At 48.2% G+C, this 23412-nt stretch overlaps 1 protein-coding gene across 1 annotated transcript; it reads left to right on the top strand.

The window, feature by feature from the left end:
• The first annotated feature begins 9525 nt into the window (after positions 1–9525).
• On the top strand, positions 9526–23366 carry PRDM14 (PR/SET domain 14). Its single transcript, XM_065895636.1, has 7 exons — positions 9526–10225; positions 10786–10839; positions 10932–11089; positions 12278–12548; positions 16887–17089; positions 20644–20745; positions 23139–23366. Exons 1-7 carry the CDS (start codon positions 9526–9528, stop codon positions 23364–23366), a joined length of 1716 nt encoding a protein of 571 aa, XP_065751708.1.
• The last annotated feature ends 46 nt before the right edge of the window (positions 23367–23412 follow it).

Below are 23412 nucleotides of genomic sequence, written 5' to 3'. Positions count from 1 at the left end.
CCTGGGAAGGGGATTGGAGGACTTTCTGGAATGACACTCTCTATGTTTTGATAGGAGGTGGAGATACACTGATTTATGCAACTGTCAAAACTCGTGGTGCATAAGATGTGTGCATGTCATCATATATAAATTTTACCTTAAAAAAAAAACCATAAACAAATATTGCACTTTAGTTAGTGATATGCATGTTGAAATAATTTAGGGATGACGTATACTGATGGCCGCAGTAGCTTCCTATTCCCTTAAAAGACTTCCTAGTACTCCTTCAATGAAGTCTTGCAGGTAATGATGTAAGGAAACTTACATCTTCACAGGTGTTTTTGCAAGACCTGGCCTCTGCTGATTCTCCAGCTTCCCTAGCTGCCTTTTCCACAGGAAGCATCCTTCATTTCTGTGAATCAGACACACTCCGTCTAGGCCTCAGAGCCTTGGCACCAAGGGTTCCTCTAAACCTGGAGTACCACTTGCTCTCATCACCTAGTTAATCTCTAGAGATCTTTCACACCTTCTGTCCTCTCAGCCTAGGTCAGGACATGCTCTTCTTCCCTTTCATTGCTTCTTTATGGTTTCTTCTTTGCTCCCATCACGTAGGTACACTTTCGTCAAATATTTACACAAATATTTATCTTCCTCATAAGACTGCTTTGGGGACCAGGGCTGGACAGAGCTGCTTCGCTCACAACTGTATTCCCAGTGACCAGCACATCAAGAGCAAGGTGTTCAGGAATTTTGTTGGGTAAATAACTAGAAAGGAAATTAGAAAAAGGTAACCGCTTTTCACGTGAGAGGTGGCAGCTTCAAAGGGTTGGCAATATTCCATATGAGGTGATGCTGTGGAGACAGGGCACTCGCACTCATTGTTGATGGAGGTATAAACCAGGAGCAGTTTGAAGTACCTATCAAAATGTTCAAGGTTGATACCGTTGATCCAGAGATTTCACACCTCAGTATTTATTCTGCACAGCACAAATGAGTAGTTGTACAACAATGTTACCAGAAGTAGCTTGAAGTGTTGAAAAACTGACAACAACTTAAATACCTTTCTAAGAGGAGGCTGAAAAACTAAGGTATACTCATAAAATTAATTTCTGCACCACGCAGCCATTGCAAGGAATGAAGTTAATACTAATATACTGTTAGTAACAATAACTAGTGGATAGTGAGAAAAGTTGCATAAAAGTCTAAAGTATAATCACATTTTGTTTTTTAAAAAATCACACATATATAAATACAGTTTAAAAGGCTGGTAGGGACTTACTTGCCTGGTGGTCCAGTGGTTAAGACTCTGCGCTTCTAGTGCAGGGACCCCACGTTCGATCCCTGATGAGGGAACTAGAGCCCACATGCCACAAGTAAAAGGATCCCGCATGTCGCAGACCCGGCGCAGCCAGAAAAAAAAAAAAAAAAAAAATTGGTATTTTTCAAAAAAGTAATGGAACTAGGGAATAAGCCAAACTGTCAGTCAGCTTTACTTCTGGAGGGTTAGGGATGAGGGGTGGGCAGGGATTTCCACTCTTTATCGATTTCTCTAAAGTTTAAACAAGCAAGCCTATAATTTAAAATATATTTTTAAAAATATTTTAAACTCTAGGGCTTCCCTGGTGGCGCAGTGGTTGAGAGTCCGCCTGCCGATGCAGGGGACACGGGTTCGCGCCCCGGTCCGGGAAGATCCCACATGCCGCGGAGCGGCTGGGCCCGTGAGCCATGGCCGCTGGGCCTGTGCATCCGGAGCCTGCACTCCGCAACAGGAGAGGCCACAGCAGTGAGAGGCCCGCGTACCACAAAAAAAAAAAAGATACTGTCCCAAAAAATTACAGTTTTCAACAACAGGCTCTTATCCTAGAGCATGATTTATCTCGGCAAGCTCTTCCCTCTGATTGACTGACTACAGGCCATCCAGAACTTCCCCAGACCCACTATGGAAAAAGGTGGTATAAACAGAGCGTTCTCAACTTCTCTGAAATTACTTCATTTTTAGGACCTTTAGGTGACAAGGCCCCTTTCCTGGGAACACACGTCATGAACACAAATTTTGCAGACCAGCTAGCTCTTCAACAACCCTCTATCCCTGGTCAGTCGAACCGACCAAAAGTTTTAGAATCTTCTTTGAACCTAACGGTCCCCCAAGCTGTACAACCTTTGTTTATTTAATGAAATGCACAAGAACTTCCCTGGTGGCACAGTGGTTAAGAATCCGCCTGCCAATGCAGGGAACAGGGGTTTGAGCCCTGGTCCGGGAAGATCCCACATGCCGCGGAGCAACTAAGCCCGTGTGCCACAGCTACTGAGCCTGCGCTCTAGAGCCCGCGAGCCACAACTACTGAGCCCACGTGCCACAACTACTGAAGCCTGCGCACCTAGAGCCCGTGCTCCACAACAGGAGAAGCCACCGCAGTGAGAAGCCCGCGCATTGCAGTGAAGAGTAGCCCCCGCTCGCCGCAACTAGAGAAAGCCCACGTGCAGCAATGAAGACCCAACGCAGCTGTAAAAAAATAAATAAATAAAAATAAATTTAAAAAAAAAAAGAAAGAAAGAAATGCACAACATTCCTGGCTATGCCAGCTTACATCGCATGAAATATCATTACTTTCTCCTACACATATTTCTCTTCTTTGAACCCTGCTATGCTCCTCCCGTCCCCAAAGAAGGCAAAACGTATTTTCCCTGGCATTCGTGCAAGAATCATCCACGCCCCATGAAGACTTACCAGAAATGCCTTTGGACAGTCCACCGTGACTCCTGATGGATCAGATCTACAGACGGAAACAGGAAATGATCAGGCTGACTGTGTCACAGCAGATCTCAAATCACTCTCAGAATGATTCCTTACAGCCCAGGTGGCAGAACTGATTTCCCTTACTAGAGCCTGCTAACCAGAGAGAGAAAAGAGAGTTAGTATACACAGGCAGTAAATATGCCTTGAGGTCATCTAAGATGTCTGGGTGCTTGAGAAAGAGTGAGGCTAATTTCAGTGAGGATCCCTATCTAGGTCAAGGAACTCTGAAATACCCTAATGTTACCAAAGAAATAAGTAACGTCCAGGGTGTTCCAGTGACCAAGACAAATGCTCTATCGGATCATTTACCCCAAGCAGGGGCCCCTTAGAAGAGTGCTGGCCAATCAAGATAACCCAAAACCCCATGACCATGGAGGGATTCAAATAAACCATTATAGAATGCTAAAAGTATACTCCAATATCAAAGAAGTACTGAGAGAAATCTAGATATAAATTATGTAAAGATACTCCCTGAAGTTCTGGAAGCACCAGAGCCTTTCACAGAGAGAATCTCGCTGAGGTACCAGGTGAGAACCACACCACTATAAGGATACACTGCTGCCATTTTGATGCTGTTGCCGAAGGTGTCTTACCTGCCGTCGACGTACTCCTGGCAAAAGCAAACCATTAAAGGTGGGGTATGGACAGCAGCCAAAACCTCAAGGTCCATTTGAAGTCTTCCAGATAGGTTTCAGATAATTACCCTCTACCCACTACCCCCTCACAGTGGGGTATGACTGCTGGCCAGATGTTTTTTTCAGGGTGCATCAAAACTTTTCACTGTCACCCCAATATTCATAGCAGCACTATTTATAACAGCCAAGACATGGAAGCAACCTAAATGTCCATTAACAGATGAATGGATAAAGAAGATGTGTTAAAATATGTACAATGGAATATTACTCAGCCCTAAAAAAGAATGAAATAATGCCATTTGCAGCAACATGGATGGATCTAGAGATTATCATACTAAGTGAAGTAAATCAGACAGAGAAAGACAAGTATCAGATGCTGTCACTTATATGTGGAATATAAAAAAATGATATAAATGACCTTATATACAAATCAGACACAGACAGACTTAGAAAACAAACTATGGTTACCAAAGGGGAAAGGTGGGAGCGGGGTGGATAAATTAGGAGGTTGTGATTAACATACACACTACTATATAGAAAATAGATAATCAACACGGACCTACTGTACAGCACAGGGAACTCTACTCAATACTCTGTAATGACCTATATGGGAAAAGAATCTGAAAAAGGATATATGTATAAATGAATCACTCTGCTGTACAGCTGAAACTAACACAACATTGTAAACTGACTATACTCCAATATAAAATAAAAATTAAATTTAAAAACTGTTAAAAAAAAAAACCCACAAACATACAAACTCTTCAGCTGAGGTTCAAATAAATTAACTTGTCCAAAAACAAACAAACAAAAAATACACAAAAAACCTTTTCACTGTCAAAGAGCTAAGGCTCTAACAGTACACTAAATAGTACATTCTGGGGGCTTCCCTGGTGGTCCAGTGGTTAGGACTCCGTGCTTCCATTGCAGGGGGTGTGGGTTCCACCCCTGGTTGGGGAACTAAGATCCCCACATGCCATGCAGTGTGGCAAAAAAAAAAAAAAAGAAAGAAAGAAAGGTACATCCTGTATGATTATGACGGTTTAGAACAAGCAAAACTCATCTGTGGGGAAAGAAATCACAGAACAGCTGCCTCTGGGGTTGGTGGATACAGGGCTCACCTGGGAAGGGGATTGGAGGACTTTCTGGAATGACACTCTCTATGTTTTGATAGGAGGTGGAGATACACTGATTTATGCAACTGTCAAAACTCGTGGTGCATAAGATGTGTGCATGTCATCATATATAAATTTTACCTTAAAAAAAAAACCATAAACAAATATTGCACTTTAGTTAGTGATATGCATGTTGAAATAATTTAGGGATGACGTATACTGATGGCCGCAGTAGCTTCCTATTCCCTTAAAAGACTTCCTAGTACTCCTTCAATGAAGTCTTGCAGGTAATGATGTAAGGAAACTTACATCTTCACAGGTGTTTTTGCAAGACCTGGCCTCTGCTGATTCTCCAGCTTCCCTAGCTGCCTTTTCCACAGGAAGCATCCTTCATTTCTGTGAATCAGACACACTCCGTCTAGGCCTCAGAGCCTTGGCACCAAGGGTTCCTCTAAACCTGGAGTACCACTTGCTCTCATCACCTAGTTAATCTCTAGAGATCTTTCACACCTTCTGTCCTCTCAGCCTAGGTCAGGACATGCTCTTCTTCCCTTTCATTGCTTCTTTATGGTTTCTTCTTTGCTCCCATCACGTAGGTACACTTTCGTCAAATATTTACACAAATATTTATCTTCCTCATAAGACTGCTTTGGGGACCAGGGCTGGACAGAGCTGCTTCGCTCACAACTGTATTCCCAGTGACCAGCACATCAAGAGCAAGGTGTTCAGGAATTTTGTTGGGTAAATAACTAGAAAGGAAATTAGAAAAAGGTAACCGCTTTTCACGTGAGAGGTGGCAGCTTCAAAGGGTTGGCAATATTCCATATGAGGTGATGCTGTGGAGACAGGGCACTCGCACTCATTGTTGATGGAGGTATAAACCAGGAGCAGTTTGAAGTACCTATCAAAATGTTCAAGGTTGATACCGTTGATCCAGAGATTTCACACCTCAGTATTTATTCTGCACAGCACAAATGAGTAGTTGTACAACAATGTTCCCAGAAGTAGCTTGAAGTGTTGAAAAACTGACAACAACTTAAATACCTTTCTAAGAGGAGGCTGAAAAACTAAGGTATACTCATAAAATTAATTTCTGCACCACGCAGCCATTGCAAGGAATGAAGTTAATACTAATATACTGTTAGTAACAATAACTAGTGGATAGTGAGAAAAGTTGCATAAAAGTCTAAAGTATAATCACATTTTGTTTTTTAAAAAATCACACATATATAAATACAGTTTAAAAGGCTGGTAGGGACTTACTTGCCTGGTGGTCCAGTGGTTAAGACTCTGCGCTTCTAGTGCAGGGACCCCACGTTCGATCCCTGATGAGGGAACTAGAGCCCACATGCCACAAGTAAAAGGATCCCACATGTCGCAGACCCGGCGCAGCCAGAAAAAAAAAATTGGTATTTTTCAAAAAAGTAATGGAACTAGGGAATAAGCCAAACTGTCAGTCAGCTTTACTTCTGGAGGGTTAGGGATGAGGGGTGGGCAGGGATTTCCACTCTTTATCGATTTCTCTCAAGTTTAAACAAGCAAGCCTATAATTTAAAATATATTTTTAAAAATATTTTAAACTCTAGGGCTTCCCTGGTGGCGCAGTGGTTGAGAGTCCGCCTGCCGATGCAGGGGACACGGGTTCGCGCCCCGGTCCGGGAAGATCCCACATGCCGCGGAGCGGCTGGGCCCGTGAGCCATGGCCGCTAAGCCTGCGCGTCCGGAGCCTGTGCTCCGCAACGGGAGAGGCCACAGCAGTGAGAGGCCTGCGTACCGCAAAAGAAATAAAAATAAAAGAATCTTAAACTCTAGAGTCTTTGCCGAACAAGGCTTGACGGTAAAGCTCACCTAGCCTGTTCAAAATTAAACCTACAACCAGTGAGCGACTTCACTAAAACATGGCCTCCTGAGGACCTGACATCCACGGACCACCCAAGCGCCGGCGCATCAGTCTTTAAATCCTACGGGTGAGGTCTGGGAGGAAGGAAGGAAGATACAGTAAATGGAGGTGGGTCGTAGGGGTCCTGGGGTGGGTATGACTCCGGAAGGAAGACGGCAGCAGAATTTAGTCTTCTTTTCCAAGTACCTGATCCTCCGCAGAGGCTCTCGGGACAAGAGTCGTCGGATACTTTTCACCTATTAGCGAAGATTCTAAGAACTCGGGTAGAGGCAGAGAATCTAGAACAAGGGGTGAAGGAAACCCTGGGCTCTCTGTCACCCCCTCCCGGTGGGGAAAACCACGCGCCGCCCCTCCTCTCAGACCCTCATGGCGACTGGGAAACGGGTCTGCACGCGGGCGGCGCGGGCGGCCCCGACGGCGTCGGGCGGGCGCGTTGACTTGACCCCGCACGTGGGCGCGGCCGGCGGCAGGGAGAAGCAGCCGGGCGCCCCCACGCCGCGCCCTCGAAGAAACCGCGAGGCCCCGCGCCCACCTTCCGTCCGCCCCGCGTTCGCGCGGGCACTGAAGGCTACAAGGTCAGGTCCCCGGGGCCCAGGGAGGAAAGCGCCCGCCGCGCCGCGGCTGCTTTGGAAAGCGGGGTGGGTCACGGAGGAGGTCCCGTTCCGCCGCAGACTTTAGGACCTTCGGCGGCGTCCCTCGGCCGGATGGATGCTGCCTCCCTTCCTTCCTTCCACGTTTGAAACGACCCAGCCAAGGCCAGGCCGGGCGTGAGGGTTTCCGTCTCTCCTTTCAACCCGCACAGCGGCGCCCAGACGCAGGGAGTGCTCGCCCCATTTTGCAAAGAGGAAGCGAGGAAACTGGCCAAGGTCACCCGGCTAGACCAAGGTTTCCCCCACCCTAGATGCTTCCCTGTGTGAATGTGAATGGGCCTAAGTGCTCCTTTCTTTCCCTCAATGGCCGGAGAGAATGAAAATGCGGTCTTGGAGCGCCAGGTATGGGCCTGAAAAGCCCCGCGCGTCCGAGGTGGCGAGCCTTCCCGGGGGAAAGGGACCTCGGTGGCGGCGCAAGGGCCGGTCCTCCGACAGCGACAGCTGCTTGAAAAGTAGAAGCCCCCGAGAGGTCTCAATACCCACCCGAAACCTTGGGAGCGGCACCGCCGCATCTAGGCGTCCCCACCTGGGACCTGAGGGGCAACGCCCGGCTTCCCACGAGGTGTCAGGGACAAACGTCTATCTGGTCCTCGGGGTTGGACGCGGCCTTCGCCAGGCTCGGCTCTTGGGAACTGGAAGCCGAGAGGCAGGAGCGCGACCCCGGCACGCGAGTCCCGGCCTCACGAGCGCGGAGGAGCCTGTCTGGGGACCCCGGCCACCCTTGCCCGGGCTTAACTGCTGCCCCACCGCCAGCCTGGAGCCTCAACTGTGCCGGACCCAGAAAGCGGGGGGCGCGCGCTCGCGGCCGGGGTTCCGGGCAGGGTTTGCCGAAGTGAGGAGTTCGGTGCACGACCCCCTGGGGAGTGGGGCGAGTCGCGCGTTGGCCAATGGCCGCGGTGGGCGGGGAGGAGACTGGCCTGGGGACGTGCGTGGGCCGCGCGTCGCTTCCCCACCCTCGCGCTCTCTCGGTCCCGCGGCCCCGCCCGCCCGTCGCCCGCCGCCCCGCCCGCCCGTCGCCCGCGGCCTCGCCCGTCGCCCGCCCGCCGCCCTCTTAAAACCGGCTCAGCCCTGCGGGCCCGCCCGAAGCCTACCGGTCCCGAGCCCGCGCTGCCCGTCTGCGGCCCGGTGGCGAGCGCTCCGCCGCTGCGCTCTCGAAGGTGGGTGCAGAGCCCGGCGCGCCGCTGTGGCCCGGGGCTGTCGTTCGCCGGGGTGGTCGGGAAGCGCCGGCAGCGGTCTCTGGCGCAGTTCGTTTTGGGGGGTTGTTTTGCCCTCTTGGAGCTTTTAGTCCATAAGCGGCTTTCAACCCCAAGTCGCAGATCCTCGGGGTGAGGGAAGGCCAGGAGCGGAGCGCCTTTGGGGGCTCAGGAGGAGACGGGCAGATGCCTTCGTCGTGGCTGACCTCTTCTCCTGACCCCGTGTTCTTTAATTTCTGAGTCACGACCCTGCTTGCTTTTCTTATTGGACTCATTGATCTTGTCCTCAGGACCCGCCGGCTCTGAAGGGGCTCCATCCCCCAGCCTTGGTGAACTTATGTCCATCAAAACGCCGTCCTTTTGGGGTACGGGAGGCGGCGGCGCAGGGGCGGGAGCCTGCTCTTCCCCACCTGGCCTGGGGCTCGTCCTCGCCCGCTCCCGAGAGGCGACCCCAGCTTCCCTAAGCCCCCAGGTGGGATGACGAGTTTCCCGAGGGACTTGCGGGAGGTAGCGGGACTCGGCCCACGTGGGGAACCCGCGCTGGCTGCGGCGCTGGGAGGGAAGCCGAAGGCGGCGGCCTACTCCTCCTGGCAGCCCGGACCGCCCGGGTTCTCGGGGTCAGACCCGGGCTTCGCAGCGGGGCAGCTTCCCCCGACCTGCCCCCGGGCTGGGGGAGCGCGTCTCCTATGCGACCCAACCCGGGCCCTGGGCTCTGCCCTCCCTGCTAGGGACCCAGGACTGCCTGAAGCTGCTGCCCACCCCCAAGCTCGGTCTTGCGCTCGGCTCCTGGCTCCGGGAGTGGGAAGGCCCCGCGGCTCCGACCCCCCGCCCCGGAAAAGAGGATGTCGGGGACCGGGGAGAGGGCGGAAGAGGGAGCTTGAAACGGATTTGGCAGGAGCGGGGTTGGGGACGGATGTAGAGAGTGAGTGTTGGAAACGAGCCCTGCTAGGTCAAGGCGTGCTTGGAGAGGGAAGGCAAAGGCGACACGTACCTGGAATTTGGAGTCGGGCAGAATCCCGACAGATTTTCGTTTTAGTTTGTTTTGTCTTTTTTGGGGCGGGTCGTTTGTTGCCGTTTTTGTTTCGTTTGCGGGTAGGTCTTGAGGGATCGAAGTGGGAAGTTTATCCGATTCCCTCCGACCCGGGGCTGCCTCGGGCGGTGGAGGCTGGGCAGGCAGGAGCCGGGCCGCAGCGCCCCGCGCCCCTCACTCGGCCGCGCTTGCTCATCCGCAGACCCGCCGCGCCCTGTGGCCCGGGATGGCTCTGCGGCTGCCAAGTGAGGCCGGACCCCAAGACAAAGGGTGCTACCCGCCCGACATACTCCAGAGCAGCCCCCAACGCCTGGCCGCCTACTACCCGCCTTTCCAGCCCTACAGCCACTACGGGAACACCCTAAGCGCCGCGGAGGAGGGTTTCCAAACTTTACGGCAGCTGGAGGCCCTTTCCACGTCCCCGTCTCTGTCCCCCTTCGCCTTTCGGATGGCGCCTCCCTTGCTGAGCCCCGGCCTGGCCCTGCAGAGGGAGCCGCTCTACGACCTGCCCTGGTACAGTAAGCTGCCGTCGTGGTACCCAATTCCCCACCGCCCCAGGGAAGTGCCGCACTTCCCGAACGGCAGTCGCGAGTTTACAGGTACCTCCAGTGAAGACGCGGGCCCCGCTGGCGGCCGTAGCGACGGTGGCCAGTGCTGGGTACCTGAAATTTTCGTGCCGCCGCCCTCTGTGGATACTTCGCTGTTCCCTGAGAGGCCGAAGCCCTCCCAGCTGTTACCGTGCTCCCCCAGAGAGCGCTCTGAGGGTGGCCCCAAACTCGCGAACCAAGAGGGGAAGGCATCTCACCGTTACCACTTCACCCAGGAAGACCTGCACTTAGTTCTCTACGGGGTCATCCCCAGCCCTCAGAACTCAGCCCACCTGCACCACGCGATTTCGGGCCTCCTGGTCCCCACAGACAGCTCAGGTAAAGGCAGTCCCCATGATCCGGGACTTGGAGGTGCGGGTGGGAGGCGGGAAGACAGGTGAGGATGGGAGGGGGCAAGGGCGCTTCCAGGTGGGTCCGAGGCTGTGCGAGTCCTAAAGCGGAGCGTATGTGCTTCCATCAGAAGACGGAGCTGAGAATGGCAGGCTCACCTCCGAGACCCTATTTGCTTAACCGCATGACACCCAAGATTGTTTTAGTGAGAAGAGAAACAGTTCATGCGGGGCGGGCTGATCAGGCCGGCTCAGATTCTACCGGGATGTGCAAGGTATCTGAGAGTCTCAAAATCAGCATTATCTCTCATCCTCAAGTTCCTTAAATTTGCAAACGGGGTTAATTACAACATAACCCACTAGAGTCATTTTGAGTCTTATGTGAGAAATGGTCTATGTAAAAGGAGCAGGAAACCTAGAAAGGACAAGTAAACATCCAATTCAGGATAATGGTGAGCTCCAGGGAGTGGGGAGGATAGCGCCGTATGGAAAGCATTTCATAATACGTTTTTATCGAAAAAATAAAAATTTAATCCTGTCTTTTTCTAGGGTCTCGTTCTCTTCCTCGGACTCTGGATAACGACTCCCTTCAGCTACCAGAAGGTAGGCAGGGCTTCTTGGCTTGGATTTCTTGTCCAGCACAAATGCAGTCGGTTTCCTCACTGGCTTTCTTTCCTGCCCTGGGTCTCTCCTAGGTCTCTGCCTTGGGCACACGAAATTCGGTGAAGTGGCACATTTTGGTGTGTTCTGCAGTAGCCCTGTCGCCAAAGGAGTCAGGTTTGGGCCCTTTCAGGGTAAAGTGGTCAACACCAGCGAAGTCAGGACATACGGAGACAATTCCCTGATGTGGGAGGTAAATGTGTTTCTGGCGGGTTGGCGGGGGGAGGTGGGTGAGAGGAAACCTTGGCTTCTGCCCCTCTGGGAGACCCCTGGACTGGGAGAGGGGGGCCCCCTCCGGGCAGTAATCTGCTGACTTGTGCTGCCTGTTTTGCAACATAAAGAGAAAGAAAGGCAAGCTGTTCAGTCCCTGAGGATAACACCTCTGCATGGATTCTGTGTAATTTTTGGTGGCTTAAGGCATTTTCCTCTGAAGATTAGCCGTGGAATATACATTTAAAGAGTTAATACATTGGGTTATATTTATAGACAAAACCAAACACTTTAAATATTACAGAGTGATGCTAAGAATATGCCAGAAAAGACTAAGACAAGATTTAAAATTTTCGACGTCGTTCATCTAAAGAGGATTTTTAGAAAACTGATACTCTTAACTCTGTTTGAGGCAGGATGGTAGGACTGCAGTTCGTCAGAATGTATCAGATTGTCGCCCCTCGCCGTGTATTTCTACATCAAGGAATATAGTTGAGGAAAATAATCTGAAATCCAGACTTCACGGGGCTGTTTGTAATAACAAAACATTGAAGACTGCAGAATTGCCCACAGCAGAGAAAGAATTAAATTATGGCTCTATCAATACACATGAAAACTAAATTGAGATAAAATACTAAACTAATTGGTTGTCTTGAAGTGGTGGAATTAAATGTAACCTCCTGTTTCCCTTACCTCTGTTTATGAAACTAATATATGCTCACTCGAGAAATCTGGAAATCGAGGAAGTGATAAAAGTAAGAATCTTTTTAAAATGTGTCACACTACCTATAGAGGTCTCTTCAAGGTAATAAATCCATTTAGGCTCAATCATATTGATAATAAATATATTCAGTAGGTCAAGTGTGAGTTTTGAATTTTTTTTTTTTTTTTTTTTGCGGTACGCGCACCTCTCACTGTTGTGGCCTCTCCCGTTGTGGAGCACAGGCTCCGGACGCGCAGGCTCAGCGGCCATGGCTCACAGGCCCAGCCGCTCTGCAGCATGTGGGATCCTCCCAGACCGGGGCACGAACCCGCGTCCCCTGCATCAGCAGGCGGACTCTCAACCACTGCGCCACCAGGGAAGCCCTTGAATTATAAATTTTTAATAAGTAAATTTATTTTCTAGGTCAGACCAAAAAAATGTGCATTTCCAAACTTTGATTTCATTTAGATCTTTGAAGATGGTCGTTTGAGCCACTTTATTGACGGAAAAGGAGGTGCAGGGAACTGGATGTCCTACGTCAACTGTGCTCGTTTCCCCATGGAGCAGAACCTGGTCGCAGTCCAGTGTCAAGGGCAGATCTTCTATGAAAGCTGCAAGGAGATCTACCAGAACCAAGAGCTCCTTGTGTGGTATGGAGATTGCTATGAGAAGTTCTTGGACATTCCCATGAGCCTGCAGGTCATAAAGCACGGGAAGCAGACGTCTGGGCCCTTAGAAGGTGAGTGCACACTCTCGCCTCACCCAGTGAGGCCATCTTAGTGGAAGAACTGGGCTCTTTCTCTGACTCAACACCTTCCTGCAGCTTTTCCACTTGCTTGTGGAAATCCTCCCTCCCAACACAACACTCCGAACACAAAACTGAGGGCGTCTCTAACCAGCTGGGCATTACCCAGCTGGAGGAAGATGCCCTCATCTTTCCAAAGCTGCTGAAGCTACTCCTATTCACCAGTATACCTTTTCTTCTACCCCTTCACCCGCTCCCAGAGAATAAAATAGAAGTGAAATAAATGGATGCAACCTCTGCCTTAGGTGAGCCAGCTTCTGATTCATCTTTGCTGAGGCTCACACAACTCAGGAAGTCTAAGCTTTAGAGCACTGTTTTTCAAGTAGTGGGTTGCAGTATCTTAGCAGGGTGGGGGATTTGGTGGTAGAGACCAGTATTAAAGAAGAAAAAAAAGAGAGAGAATAAGAATAAAATAGAATAGAAAATATTGATGTGAATCTCATTTAAGTTAAGCATTGTTTGGTGAGGTTTTTGTTTCAAATGGATGTGTGCGAACTGGGTCTCAAGTATAAAATGTGTTTCTTACTGTGGGTCTTAGTCAACTTTGGGAAGCATGGAGCTAGACTCTCGCTCTCCAATTTTAATGCGGGTGTGAATATCTGGGGACCTTGGAAAGATGCAGATTCTCATTCAGGGCTGGGACCTGAGATTCTGCATTTCTATCACATTTTAGTAGAAGGCAGCTAGAGGACTACCAACCCCCTCTCTGGGACCGAGCCTCTGGATTTGCATTTTAAAAAAGCTCTTTGAGGGCTTCCCTGGTGGCACAGTGGTTGAAAATCTGCCTGCCAATGCAGGGGACATGGGTTCGAGCCCTGGTCTGGGAAGATCCCACATGCCGCGGAGCAACTGGGCCTGTGCGCCACAACTACTGAGCCTGCGCGTCTGGAGCCCGTGCTCCGCAACAAGAGAGGCCGCGGTAGTGAGAGGCCCATGCACTGCGATGAAGAGTGGCCCCCGCTCGCCACTACTAGAGAGAACCCTTGCACAGAAACGCAGAGCCAACACAGCCATAAATAAATAAATAAAATTTTTTAAATTAAAAAAAAAGAGCAAAATCCCTTTAAAAAAAAGAAAAAGCTCTTTGAGCAGTTGATTTTTATATCTGCAAAGGCTTGGGAACCACTGATCTTATAGGTGGGACCAGACAAATGCAAGTTACTGTCATATGTGTAGTCAGATAGAAGACCATCTTATTATGTTAGAGCAAATGTCGTAAGTAGCAGGTAAAAGAGAATGTGAATTGCATTCATCACACTGCAGTGATGGTCTGCATGCAAGTCTCCCTGCTAGACGGAGACCCTTCAGGGCAGGAGACAATTCTAAACACTTTAATAGCACCTGCTGTGGATCCCCATGTGCACTGAAGGAAGGAGGAAGACTGGGCTAAACTGGGGAAAGCTGCTTAGGGATGTGGTGAAATAAAGGATGAGTTAGGCAGGGAGAGGCAAGGCAATTCAGGCTTGGGGAATACTGAAGCCAAGGGCAAGGATGTGTTCACCAGGGATTCGGAGGTGACTAATGAGCAGTCTCTTTCTAGAAGCCAAATAATGAGGGGCTGTTGAACTGTTTCGGTGAACTGTCTTCTCACTACCCCAATAAATGGACGGCGTGGGGTGCGCCTGAGGGTAAGATGGCAGGATTCTCTTGAGTCTGGACCCCACAGTTGCCCCATACTTGGCGCCAAGCCAAAACTTTTTGGTCACTTCCAAAAATGTACCAAGTGCTTTTTTGAAATAAAAGTGAAAAGTGGATTTGAGAACGATACATGCTTGATAACGCAAAATAGAATCGTTATCCTTTTGAATAATTATTCAGCACTATGCATCAGAGCCGTTACAATGTTCATAACCGTGAATATATCAGTAACGTAACAGTAATACTCTTCTGGAAATTTATCTTCAGGAAATAGTCCAAAAAGAAAAGCTTTGTCCGCAAGGATTTTTAATACAGCGTCACCCCTGTTTGTGAAAAGTCACGAACAACCTAAATGCCCAATATTAGAATAATTAAGTAAATGATGATATATTAACGTGGAATAATATACAGGCATCAGAGATCCCAATCATATAAGCAACAGGGCCTGCAGTTATCCGTGCTCCACTTCTGAACCAAGTTATATCTGAGGCTTATTGGCACTGTTATCGATGATGTGTAAATATTTAGGATAACTTGTGGCAGAGAACTTGTAAACAACTCAATTGGTTGGGAAGACTAATGGATAAATTCATTTGTTTTCTGTTAATAGGAATGTTTGGGGATAGGATGAAAAGGAAAGAAAAATCAAAATTCCTCTGTCCTCTCAAAAGAAAGGTCTTTTTTTCAAAGGCTTTTGGTGAGGCTTGATGGGAACCTTCCCCTTGAAGGTCTTGAGTGGGAGGGAAGGGCCTGGACCCTATGTGGGCGGGTTATTTGAGTTTGCAAACCTGCCAAGTGTGTGTTTTGGGGGCTGAGGGTGTGGAATGTGTAGACAGCTCTCAATCGTTACCAAACTCTGTCTGAACGGTGTGTCTGTAGTGGGGCAGAAAGCATAATTTTTGGTATCGAGAAACCCCTTGGCTGAAAAGACTGAGATGGGAGGCAGGAAGAAGGGAAAGAAACAGGACAAAATTAGGTTAAGATAAATTTCCAAGGACCTGAGCAGAAAACGGAGGCAGCCGGAGCCTAATTAGTAAGGGTGAGGGTGCTCTGTCATTTCTGCCTAAGTGGTTGTTCTTATGCAGATTTACTACCGAACCCTTATTCTGAATTCTGGTGTGCCTTCATGCTTTGATTTGTAAAGCTCGCTGACCCTGTCTTGTAGACCCCCTCTTCCTACCCCAGGAAGCAGGAAGGCCAGGTATTTCTAACCAATGAAAATTCTAGCTCCGAGCAAAAACCATCCCAGCAGGGAGATTCTGAGAGTATTAGCACCTCAATGAAAGCGATAGACAAGACTGGGCAATGGATCTTCCTGATGTTGGTGGTTGCCTTCCTGGTTATTTACTTAATAAAATGATTTATTTCCTTAGCCACCTGTTAAACGTGCCTGGGACGCAGTTATCAACTAACAGAACCCCGGATGGATAGCTTCCCTGCTGTTCGATGCTAACTAAAAAGATTTCCACCTTCACACTCGTGCATATACTCACTCCTGGCTGTTCTCTGCCTCCCTGGGGCCAGACAATGAGGTTTCAGGGCTGCATTCACAGTCAAAACCACTTTATCCTCTGGAATCCAGAGTGTCCTCGGCAGGGATGCTTTTGTAGGTGGCCCTGGTTCTCTCCCCTTCCCCCAATACATAGACACCCCTGAGCCTGGCACCTCCTTTGCTAGAGTCGGCTGAACCCTCTCTAACCTCTCCCCCACCTCTCTTATAAAAATGGATTTACCTTTCTCAGTCTGTCTCTCAGTGATAGTATCACTTGTTGATAAGAAATCAGTAAGTGTTAAGGTAAAATTAATCATCACAATAACCCTATGTATTAGTTCTAGAATCTTCCTTAAAAGTTCAGAGAAGTAGACTGTAAGCTAAAAGGGCACCTAAGGCTTCGTAAATGGGGTCAAATGGAACAGAACTCGTGAAGCCTGGGGAGAAGTTATGGGTGTCCGTCAGGGTTCTGGGTGAACGGCTTTGAACTTGTAGCTCTCAGGCCGATCTGAAAGGGACAAATAGGGTAGGTATTTGGTATGTGAACCTTGTAAAGAATGCCAGGCAGGAACTGTAGGACTGACCTGCTCGTAAACAGGGCCAGAGGAAGGGCTTCTTCAACAACTATATTTCGGGAACAAAAGGTAAGGAGAACCTATAGATTAAGAGATTGGAGAGACATAGCCTCTGTGGACAACACATAGGCTTTGAATCCTACATTGAATCAACTGACTGTAAAATAATAAAACGTGTATGCATGTGTGTACGCACATAAATATATATGTTTCTATTAAGGAATAAGGGTTGACTGTTCAGGTATGACAATGGCATTATGGTTATGCATTTTAAAAAGTCGTTGCCTATTAAAGATTATGGTTTGAGATGTTTATGAACCAAGTGAGAAATTAGTGTTAAAAAGAATCCATTATGAAAAAAAATAATCCCTTATGGAGGGAAGTCACGTAAGTGAGTTGGTCATTGTCAAAGCTTGGTGTTTGGGCACATGAGGGTTTATTCCATTATTTTGACTTTGGTATATGTTTTACATTTTTTGTAATAAAAAGTTGTAAAAAATCATCTTGAAGAAAATAAGAATGAAGGAAGGTAGCTGACCGAGCGACTTATCCCCCTGTGTTTGACAGAGTCTGCAGAAGGGTACAGGTGTGAAAGATGTGGAAAAGTATTTACCTACAAATATTACAGAGACAAGCATCTCAAGTACACCCCCTGTGTGGACAAGGGTGACAGGAAATTCCCCTGTTCTTTATGCAAACGGTCCTTTGAGAAGAGAGACCGGCTCCGGATCCACGTCCTTCACGTTCACGAGAAGCATCGGCCTCACAAGGTAAGAGTCGGAGCGGCGAGTGACCCTGCCCTTCGCTCCAGCACTCTGCTTTCATGCTGCTTCCCCAAACCCCTGAGTGAACACCGAGGGCCTCCTGCGTGCATGTTGCTGGGACACAACACCAGGTGGGAAGATGGGACAGGGCGTCTGAAGGAGGTGACAGTGCTGTGGAAGAGCAGACGTGAACTAATGCCATGACACCCGAGTGTGAGGATGGAGGCACATGGTAGACAGGGACAGAGAAAGGGTGTCCTACCTGGACACGTGGGTTATGAAAGGCCTGTAGACAGGTGGCCGTGAGAAGAATCTAGGACAGTGGAGTGTCTGGTTTATATCTTAGGTGGGGTTGATTGGCTGGGGTGGGGGGCGTTCGAGATATTCCAGGTGGGAAAGACCCTGGCCTGTGGTTTTAGGTAGCTACACCTTCTTCCATGATGTGTGCAATGTTGTGTTAATTTCTGCTGTACAGCAAAGTGACTCAGTTATGTACATTCTTTTTCATATTCTTTTCCATTGTGGTTTATCACAGGATATTGAATATAGTTCCCCATGCTGTAGAGTAGGACCTTGTTATTTATCCATCCTGTATATACTAGTTTGCATCTGCTCATCCCAAACTTCCAATCATTTCCTCTCCCACCTCCTCCCCCTTGGCAACCACAAGTCTGTTCTCTGTGTCTGTGAGTCTGTTTCTATTTCATAGATAGTTTCATTTGTGTCATATTTTAGATTCCATATATAAGCGATATGGTATTTGTCTTTCTCTTTCTGACTTACTTCACTTAGTATGATAATCTCTAGGTTCAATGTGCAGGCATATTGATAGTTACAGGCGAAGATGAAACACGGGCACAGTCCAAAGGATGGATGGCAAAGGATTTTGTAAGGCAGAAAAGCAGTGGTGGATTTAGGGAGTCGTTTTCCACCATTCTGGATACCTGGTGGCTCTGCCAGGCTTGGTGCAAGAAAGTGCTGACTACCGCTGGTCTTAATTAGGAGAAAGAGGCTGAAGCTTGGGTACAGACAGCTTCAGGTTGGACTCCTGCCCTGTCAGGACTCCTCCAAGCCCCCAGTTTTCTCCATTTGAAAACAGAGTAGTCATCATAAAACTGCTCTTGTCTCTCCCCTCCTGTTCACAGTGAAGCTTCTGGAAAAATCACAATCACTGGACTATATGCTCCTGTAAAATCTGAGTATTTTTACAAATATCATGTATTATTTTTGTAAGAATATTTTTATTTATTTATTTTTATTTTTGGCTGTGTTGGGTCTTTGTTGCTGCACGTGGGCTTTTCCGTAGTTGTGGCGAGCGGGGGCTACTCTTCGTTGCGGTGCGCGGTCTTCTCACTGCAGTGGCTTCTCTTGTTGCGGAGCACGGTCTCTAGGCACTGGGGCTCAGCAATTGTGGCTCGCGGGCTCCAGAGCTCAGGCTCAGTAGTTGTGGCGCACGGGCTTAGTTGCTCCACGGTATGCAACTAGAGAAAGCCGACGTTCAGTGACAAAGACTCAACACGGCCAAAAAGAAATGATAAAGTAGTGGTGGATCTTACAGTTGATGAGATGGAGCATTTAAGATATTTGTTGGGACTGCTGCAGCCAGATCAAAAGACGTTTGCTTCAAAAGCAGAAGCTACAGGATTAGTTTTTGTCTTTTTGGTTTGGTTTTTTGCCCAAAGTAGAATGCAGGAAAAGGTTATCTGAGTCAGGTCAAGAAATATACACTAGAACGTTACTTGGGTCATTTGCCTAAACACTGAGGACAATGGTGGGTCTTTGACTGGGGTTCGAGGAGAGGAGCCGTAGGAAGTACTGCTGGCTTTGAAATCAGGGGACCGTAGACCAGGAGGTCCAGAGATGACAGGAATGATGAGAAGAGGTGTAAGCTGGTAGTAGTAAAGTGAATGTCTTGGACTTCCAAAGAGGAGAGGTCTTGATGGTAGAGTGGAGGGATAGTAATTTTATTTTATTTTTTAAACTATTTATTAATTTATTTTGTCCACGAGGCATGCGAGATCTTAGTTCCCTGACCAGGAATGGAGCCCGTGCCCCCTGCAGTTCAAGCTTGGAGTCTTTCCACCTGAAGGCACAAGTCATAAGCTCAAAAGAATTCTCTTGTTCTTTCCTTGGCTATTATCTGTCTTCGATTTTTGTTCTCTCCTGGGATTCCTTTTAGCCAAATGTTAGGCTGAATCTACCTCCCTGTACTTGACTTTTCATTTTTCTTCATCTGCATTCTCTGAGAGTTCCCCAACCTTAATTTTTATGTCATGTATTCAGTCTTTAGCAGTCAGCTGAGTCTATTACATACAGCATTCTATTCTATACTTTTCTGTTTATTTTTAATTTCCAAGAACAGTTTCATGTTCTAATTGCTCCCCTTTTATAATTGATCTGTTCTTTTTGCAATATGAACTTCAACATCTGACTGTTTTTGCTTTAGTAACGACAATGCTCGTTATTAAAATGTCAAGTAGTAAAGAAAAATTAAAGAAGACTTTTGAAATACACCCCAGAGGGCTTCCCTGGTGGCGCAGTGGTTGAGGCTCCGCCTGCCGATGCGGGGGATACGGGTTCGTGCCCCGGTCCGGGAAGATCCCACATGCCACGGAGCGGCTGGGCCCGTGAGCCGTGGCCGCTGAGCCTGCGCGTCCAGAGCCTGTGCTCCGCAACGGGAGAGGCCACAGCAGTGAGAGGCCCGCATACCGCAAAAAAAAAAAAACATCCACCCTGGAATCCCACCATCTAAAAATACCCAGGCTCTCGTTTGTGCCCATAAGGACACCTGGGGAACAGGGTCCAGAAACACAATAGTTCCCTTTACTTGGTTCAGAATTCCTGAGAAGATTGGACAGAGTCGTCAGGGTCACGAACACAGAGAAATGACGGGAACTGTTCACAGCAAGTGGCTGTACCACATGTTCTCACTGGCCCCCCAAAATATTACCCTTGTTTTTGTAGGTACATGTGTTGAGTCATCTGTCACCTGTGTTGCCACTTTGGTCTACATATTCGTCCCTGCCCCCACTAGATTGTTCCTCCTTGTCTCTAGCAGAGTGTTGAGGGGTTCTCCGTAAATACTTGTTGAATTAATTGCTGGGGGCTTGCAATTTACTCACAGCCTTGTGAGGAAGGCAAGACAGGTGTTTTTTCCCATGAGGAAAATTGGGGAAACAAAGATTCCGAGTTTTAACTGATGTGTTCTGGTCACACAGCTACTTGCTGACGGAGCAGGAAAAATTCAGGCCTCTATGTACACTGCCGTTTCACATCTGAAGCAGCTAACTTAACCCAAAGGCTGCAGGTGAATTGCCTTAGTCACGGCATTAGCAGGCCCTGGACCAGAACCCATGCTGCCAGATTCCTCCCTGTAGTCGCGGGACGCCTTTCTCCTGTCTCAACTAGACCCTCAGCCTGGGCCTGCTTGATCCTCTGCCTACAGATGTGCACAGAATAAATACAATAGTTAGTTCTTCCCCCCCAGATAAATAAAATGGTGAAATAAACTTGTTAAGGGGAAGACGTGGCTTCAACCATATTTTTCTTTTTCGTTTTAGTGTTCTACCTGTGGGAAATGTTTCTCTCAATCTTCCAGCCTAAACAAACACATGAGAGTCCACTCTGGAGACAGACCCTACCACTGTGTGTATTGTACAAAGGTAAATGGAACCTTCTTTTAAGGGATCTGCCTTGAGCCCTGATTGGGTGTCCATGGATAAGAACTTGTAGCATAAACCCTAGCTTATAAGAGTTCCTGGTAGATTAGTTCAGTGTCAGCCCATCCCCAATTTCCACCCCCCAGATTATACTCCTGTTTGCTTACAATGATCAGATGCCACCTACTACTGCCAAATTGGCATCTAGGGCATTTGTCATGAAATAGACCCTAAATTTACAGGAGCCTGATGATAGCAGACATGATTATGCAGTCTTTCAAAGTACAGACTCTGGGCTTCCCTGGTGGCACAGTGGTTGAGAGTCCGCCTGCCGATGTAGGGGACACGGGTTCGTGCCCCGGTCCGGGAAGATCCCACGTGCCGCGGAGCGGCTGGGCCCGTGAGCCATGGCCGCTGAGCCTGCGCGTCCAGAGCCTGTGCTCCGCAACGGGAGAGGCCACAGCAGTGAGAGGCCCGCGTATCGCAAAAAAAAACAACAAAAAAGTACAGACTCTTACATGCTACTGATCTAAATTTCTAGAGCAATTTTGCTGAAGTGGCATCTAATCTTCATTATACAGAATAATAAGTTATAAAAATGAAGAGATAAAGACGTGGTTAGGGGTGGCTGGGCTAGAAACAAAAGTCTGACCATGCCTTAAAAATATTATACTAAAACACCTCATGTTCTTTTTTGATGAGATACATTTGGGCTGTCCACTGTGTACAGTGTAGCAAAATGGGGCTAAGACCTAAGTAGACCATATGGAGCCAGCACAGACCTAAGGAAGGTGGCCCTGGGTTTGTATGGATGAGGAATCTATCCTGAGCGGTGAATGCCCTCCCGCAGGATTTCCAGAGCAGGCTCAAAATATCCCACCGCCCCTCCTCTTTCTGGCATTCTAATTCTGATCCTCACCTTGGTCTTCTGGCTAACCTGGGAATGAGAGGTGCCCGAAGAGGGAACTCAGTGCACTTGGGGCATAAATGAGCTGTTTGGCGTTCTGACTTACCGTCACCTAAGCTGATGGAGACTGTCCTTGTCTGGGTGTCCTAGACACCTACACCTTGTGCTCCTTACTGAGCAGTGGGCCAACCCCATGCGTGCCCAGCCCCCCAAATCCAAGGTCACCGGTTGAAGCCGGTGTTTTGTATCTCTGTCAGTGGACCCCCAATAAATGGAGTCATTACATCGCTAATAAATACTTGAAAGTGACAAAGGTCAGAGCAGAGTATTGAATTAGGGGAAAGGTTATAAATAAGGGAAAGAAAAGACAGGTAAAAACAGCAAAGTACTTGGGACTCTGAAATGGTACTATTTGGCCGTTTCTTTAAGAACTAAACTTGTAACCACCATACAACCCAGCAGTTGCTCTCCTGGGCACTTATCCCGGAGAAATGAAGGTCTATATGTTTATTCGCAAACCTGTACACCAATGTTAATAGCAGCTTTATTCGTAGAAGCCCCAAACTGGAAATAACCCAGATGCCTTTCAATGGGTAGGTGATTGAACAGTTAAACAGACTGTGGTTCATCCACACCATGAAATACTCCTCAGCAATCAAAAAGGATGAGCTGTTGTACACAAAACAACCTCCGTGAATCCGCGGAGAATTATGCTGAGTGAGAAGAGCCGATCCCAAAAGGTCACATACTGTGTGCTTCCCTGTAAGTGACACTCTTGAAATAACAAAATTATAGAAATGGAGAACAGATTCGTGGTTGCCGTGGCTTAAAAGTAGGCGTGGGAGGGAGCTATGTGTGGCTGTCATAGGGCAACGTGAGGGTCCTTGTGATGGAAACGTTCTGTATCTTGACTCTATCGATGTCAGTATCCTGGTTGTGATACTGTCCTATAGACTTGTAAGATGCAACCATTGGGGACAACCGGGTAAAGGGTACACAGAGTCTCTGTTGTTTCTTATAACTGCACGTGAATCACGATTACCTCAAAAAGTTTAAGTTAAAAAAAAGAAGAAGAAGAAAGAAACCAATAAGGTACCCATTTATGCAAAGACATTGGCCAGTATTAGCCACTCCTTCTGTAATTCAGTTCATCTTGGAGTGTGATCCCAGGACCACCTGCTTAAATGCAGTTTCCTTATTACCCCAACAGGTGTACTCATCGGGTCAGTCTGCATTTTTGACTAGACCCCCAGGTGATCTCAACCATTGAAGAGCCACTGTTCTAACCAGTGACATGTCCATCGTGTCCTTTTTTATTAAGGCTACACCTGTTGACCAAGCGTGCCCTATAGCATTAAAGCCCAAGGTTCACCGAATGGAGAACTAAGGGGTGACATAAGGATCGGTAACGGTGAAATTAGCCCCTTTCTTTGACTGGTTGTCCAGCTGATGGAAGTTTACTTTTTCTCCTGCTTTCTGTCCTCTGCAGAGGTTCACTGCCTCTAGTATACTCCGCACACATATCAGGCAGCACTCCGGGGAGAAGCCCTTCAAATGCAAGTACTGTGGTAAATCTTTTGCATCCCACGCTGCCCACGACAGCCATGTCCGACGCTCGCACAAGGAGGATGACGGCTGTTCCTGTAACATCTGTGGAAAAACCTTCCGAGGTCAAGAAGCCTTCTACTCCCACATGAAGTTTCATGAAAACTGCTAGCCCTCAGAGAGTATGAAGACAGTGCCTCTGTATTTCTGTCTTGATA

This window comes from Phocoena phocoena, chromosome 17, assembly GCF_963924675.1.
Source record: "Phocoena phocoena chromosome 17, mPhoPho1.1, whole genome shotgun sequence".
In the NCBI taxonomy this organism is placed as follows: domain Eukaryota; kingdom Metazoa; phylum Chordata; class Mammalia; order Artiodactyla; family Phocoenidae; genus Phocoena; species Phocoena phocoena.
This window is presented reverse-complemented; position numbering and strand designations above follow the sequence as displayed.

Bases quoted from the DNA above. Each gene is read 5' to 3' on its own strand.
- PRDM14 (XM_065895636.1), top strand. From the start codon at position 9,526: ATGGCTCTGCGGCTGCCAAGTGAGGCCGGACCCCAAGACAAAGGGTGC. The intron at 10,840-10,931 runs GTAGGCAGGGCT...GGTCTCTCCTAG, and splicing joins CTCCCTTCAGCTACCAGAAG to GTCTCTGCCTTGGGCACACG. The intron at 20,746-23,138 runs GTAAATGGAACC...TGTCCTCTGCAG, and splicing joins ACTGTGTGTATTGTACAAAG to AGGTTCACTGCCTCTAGTAT.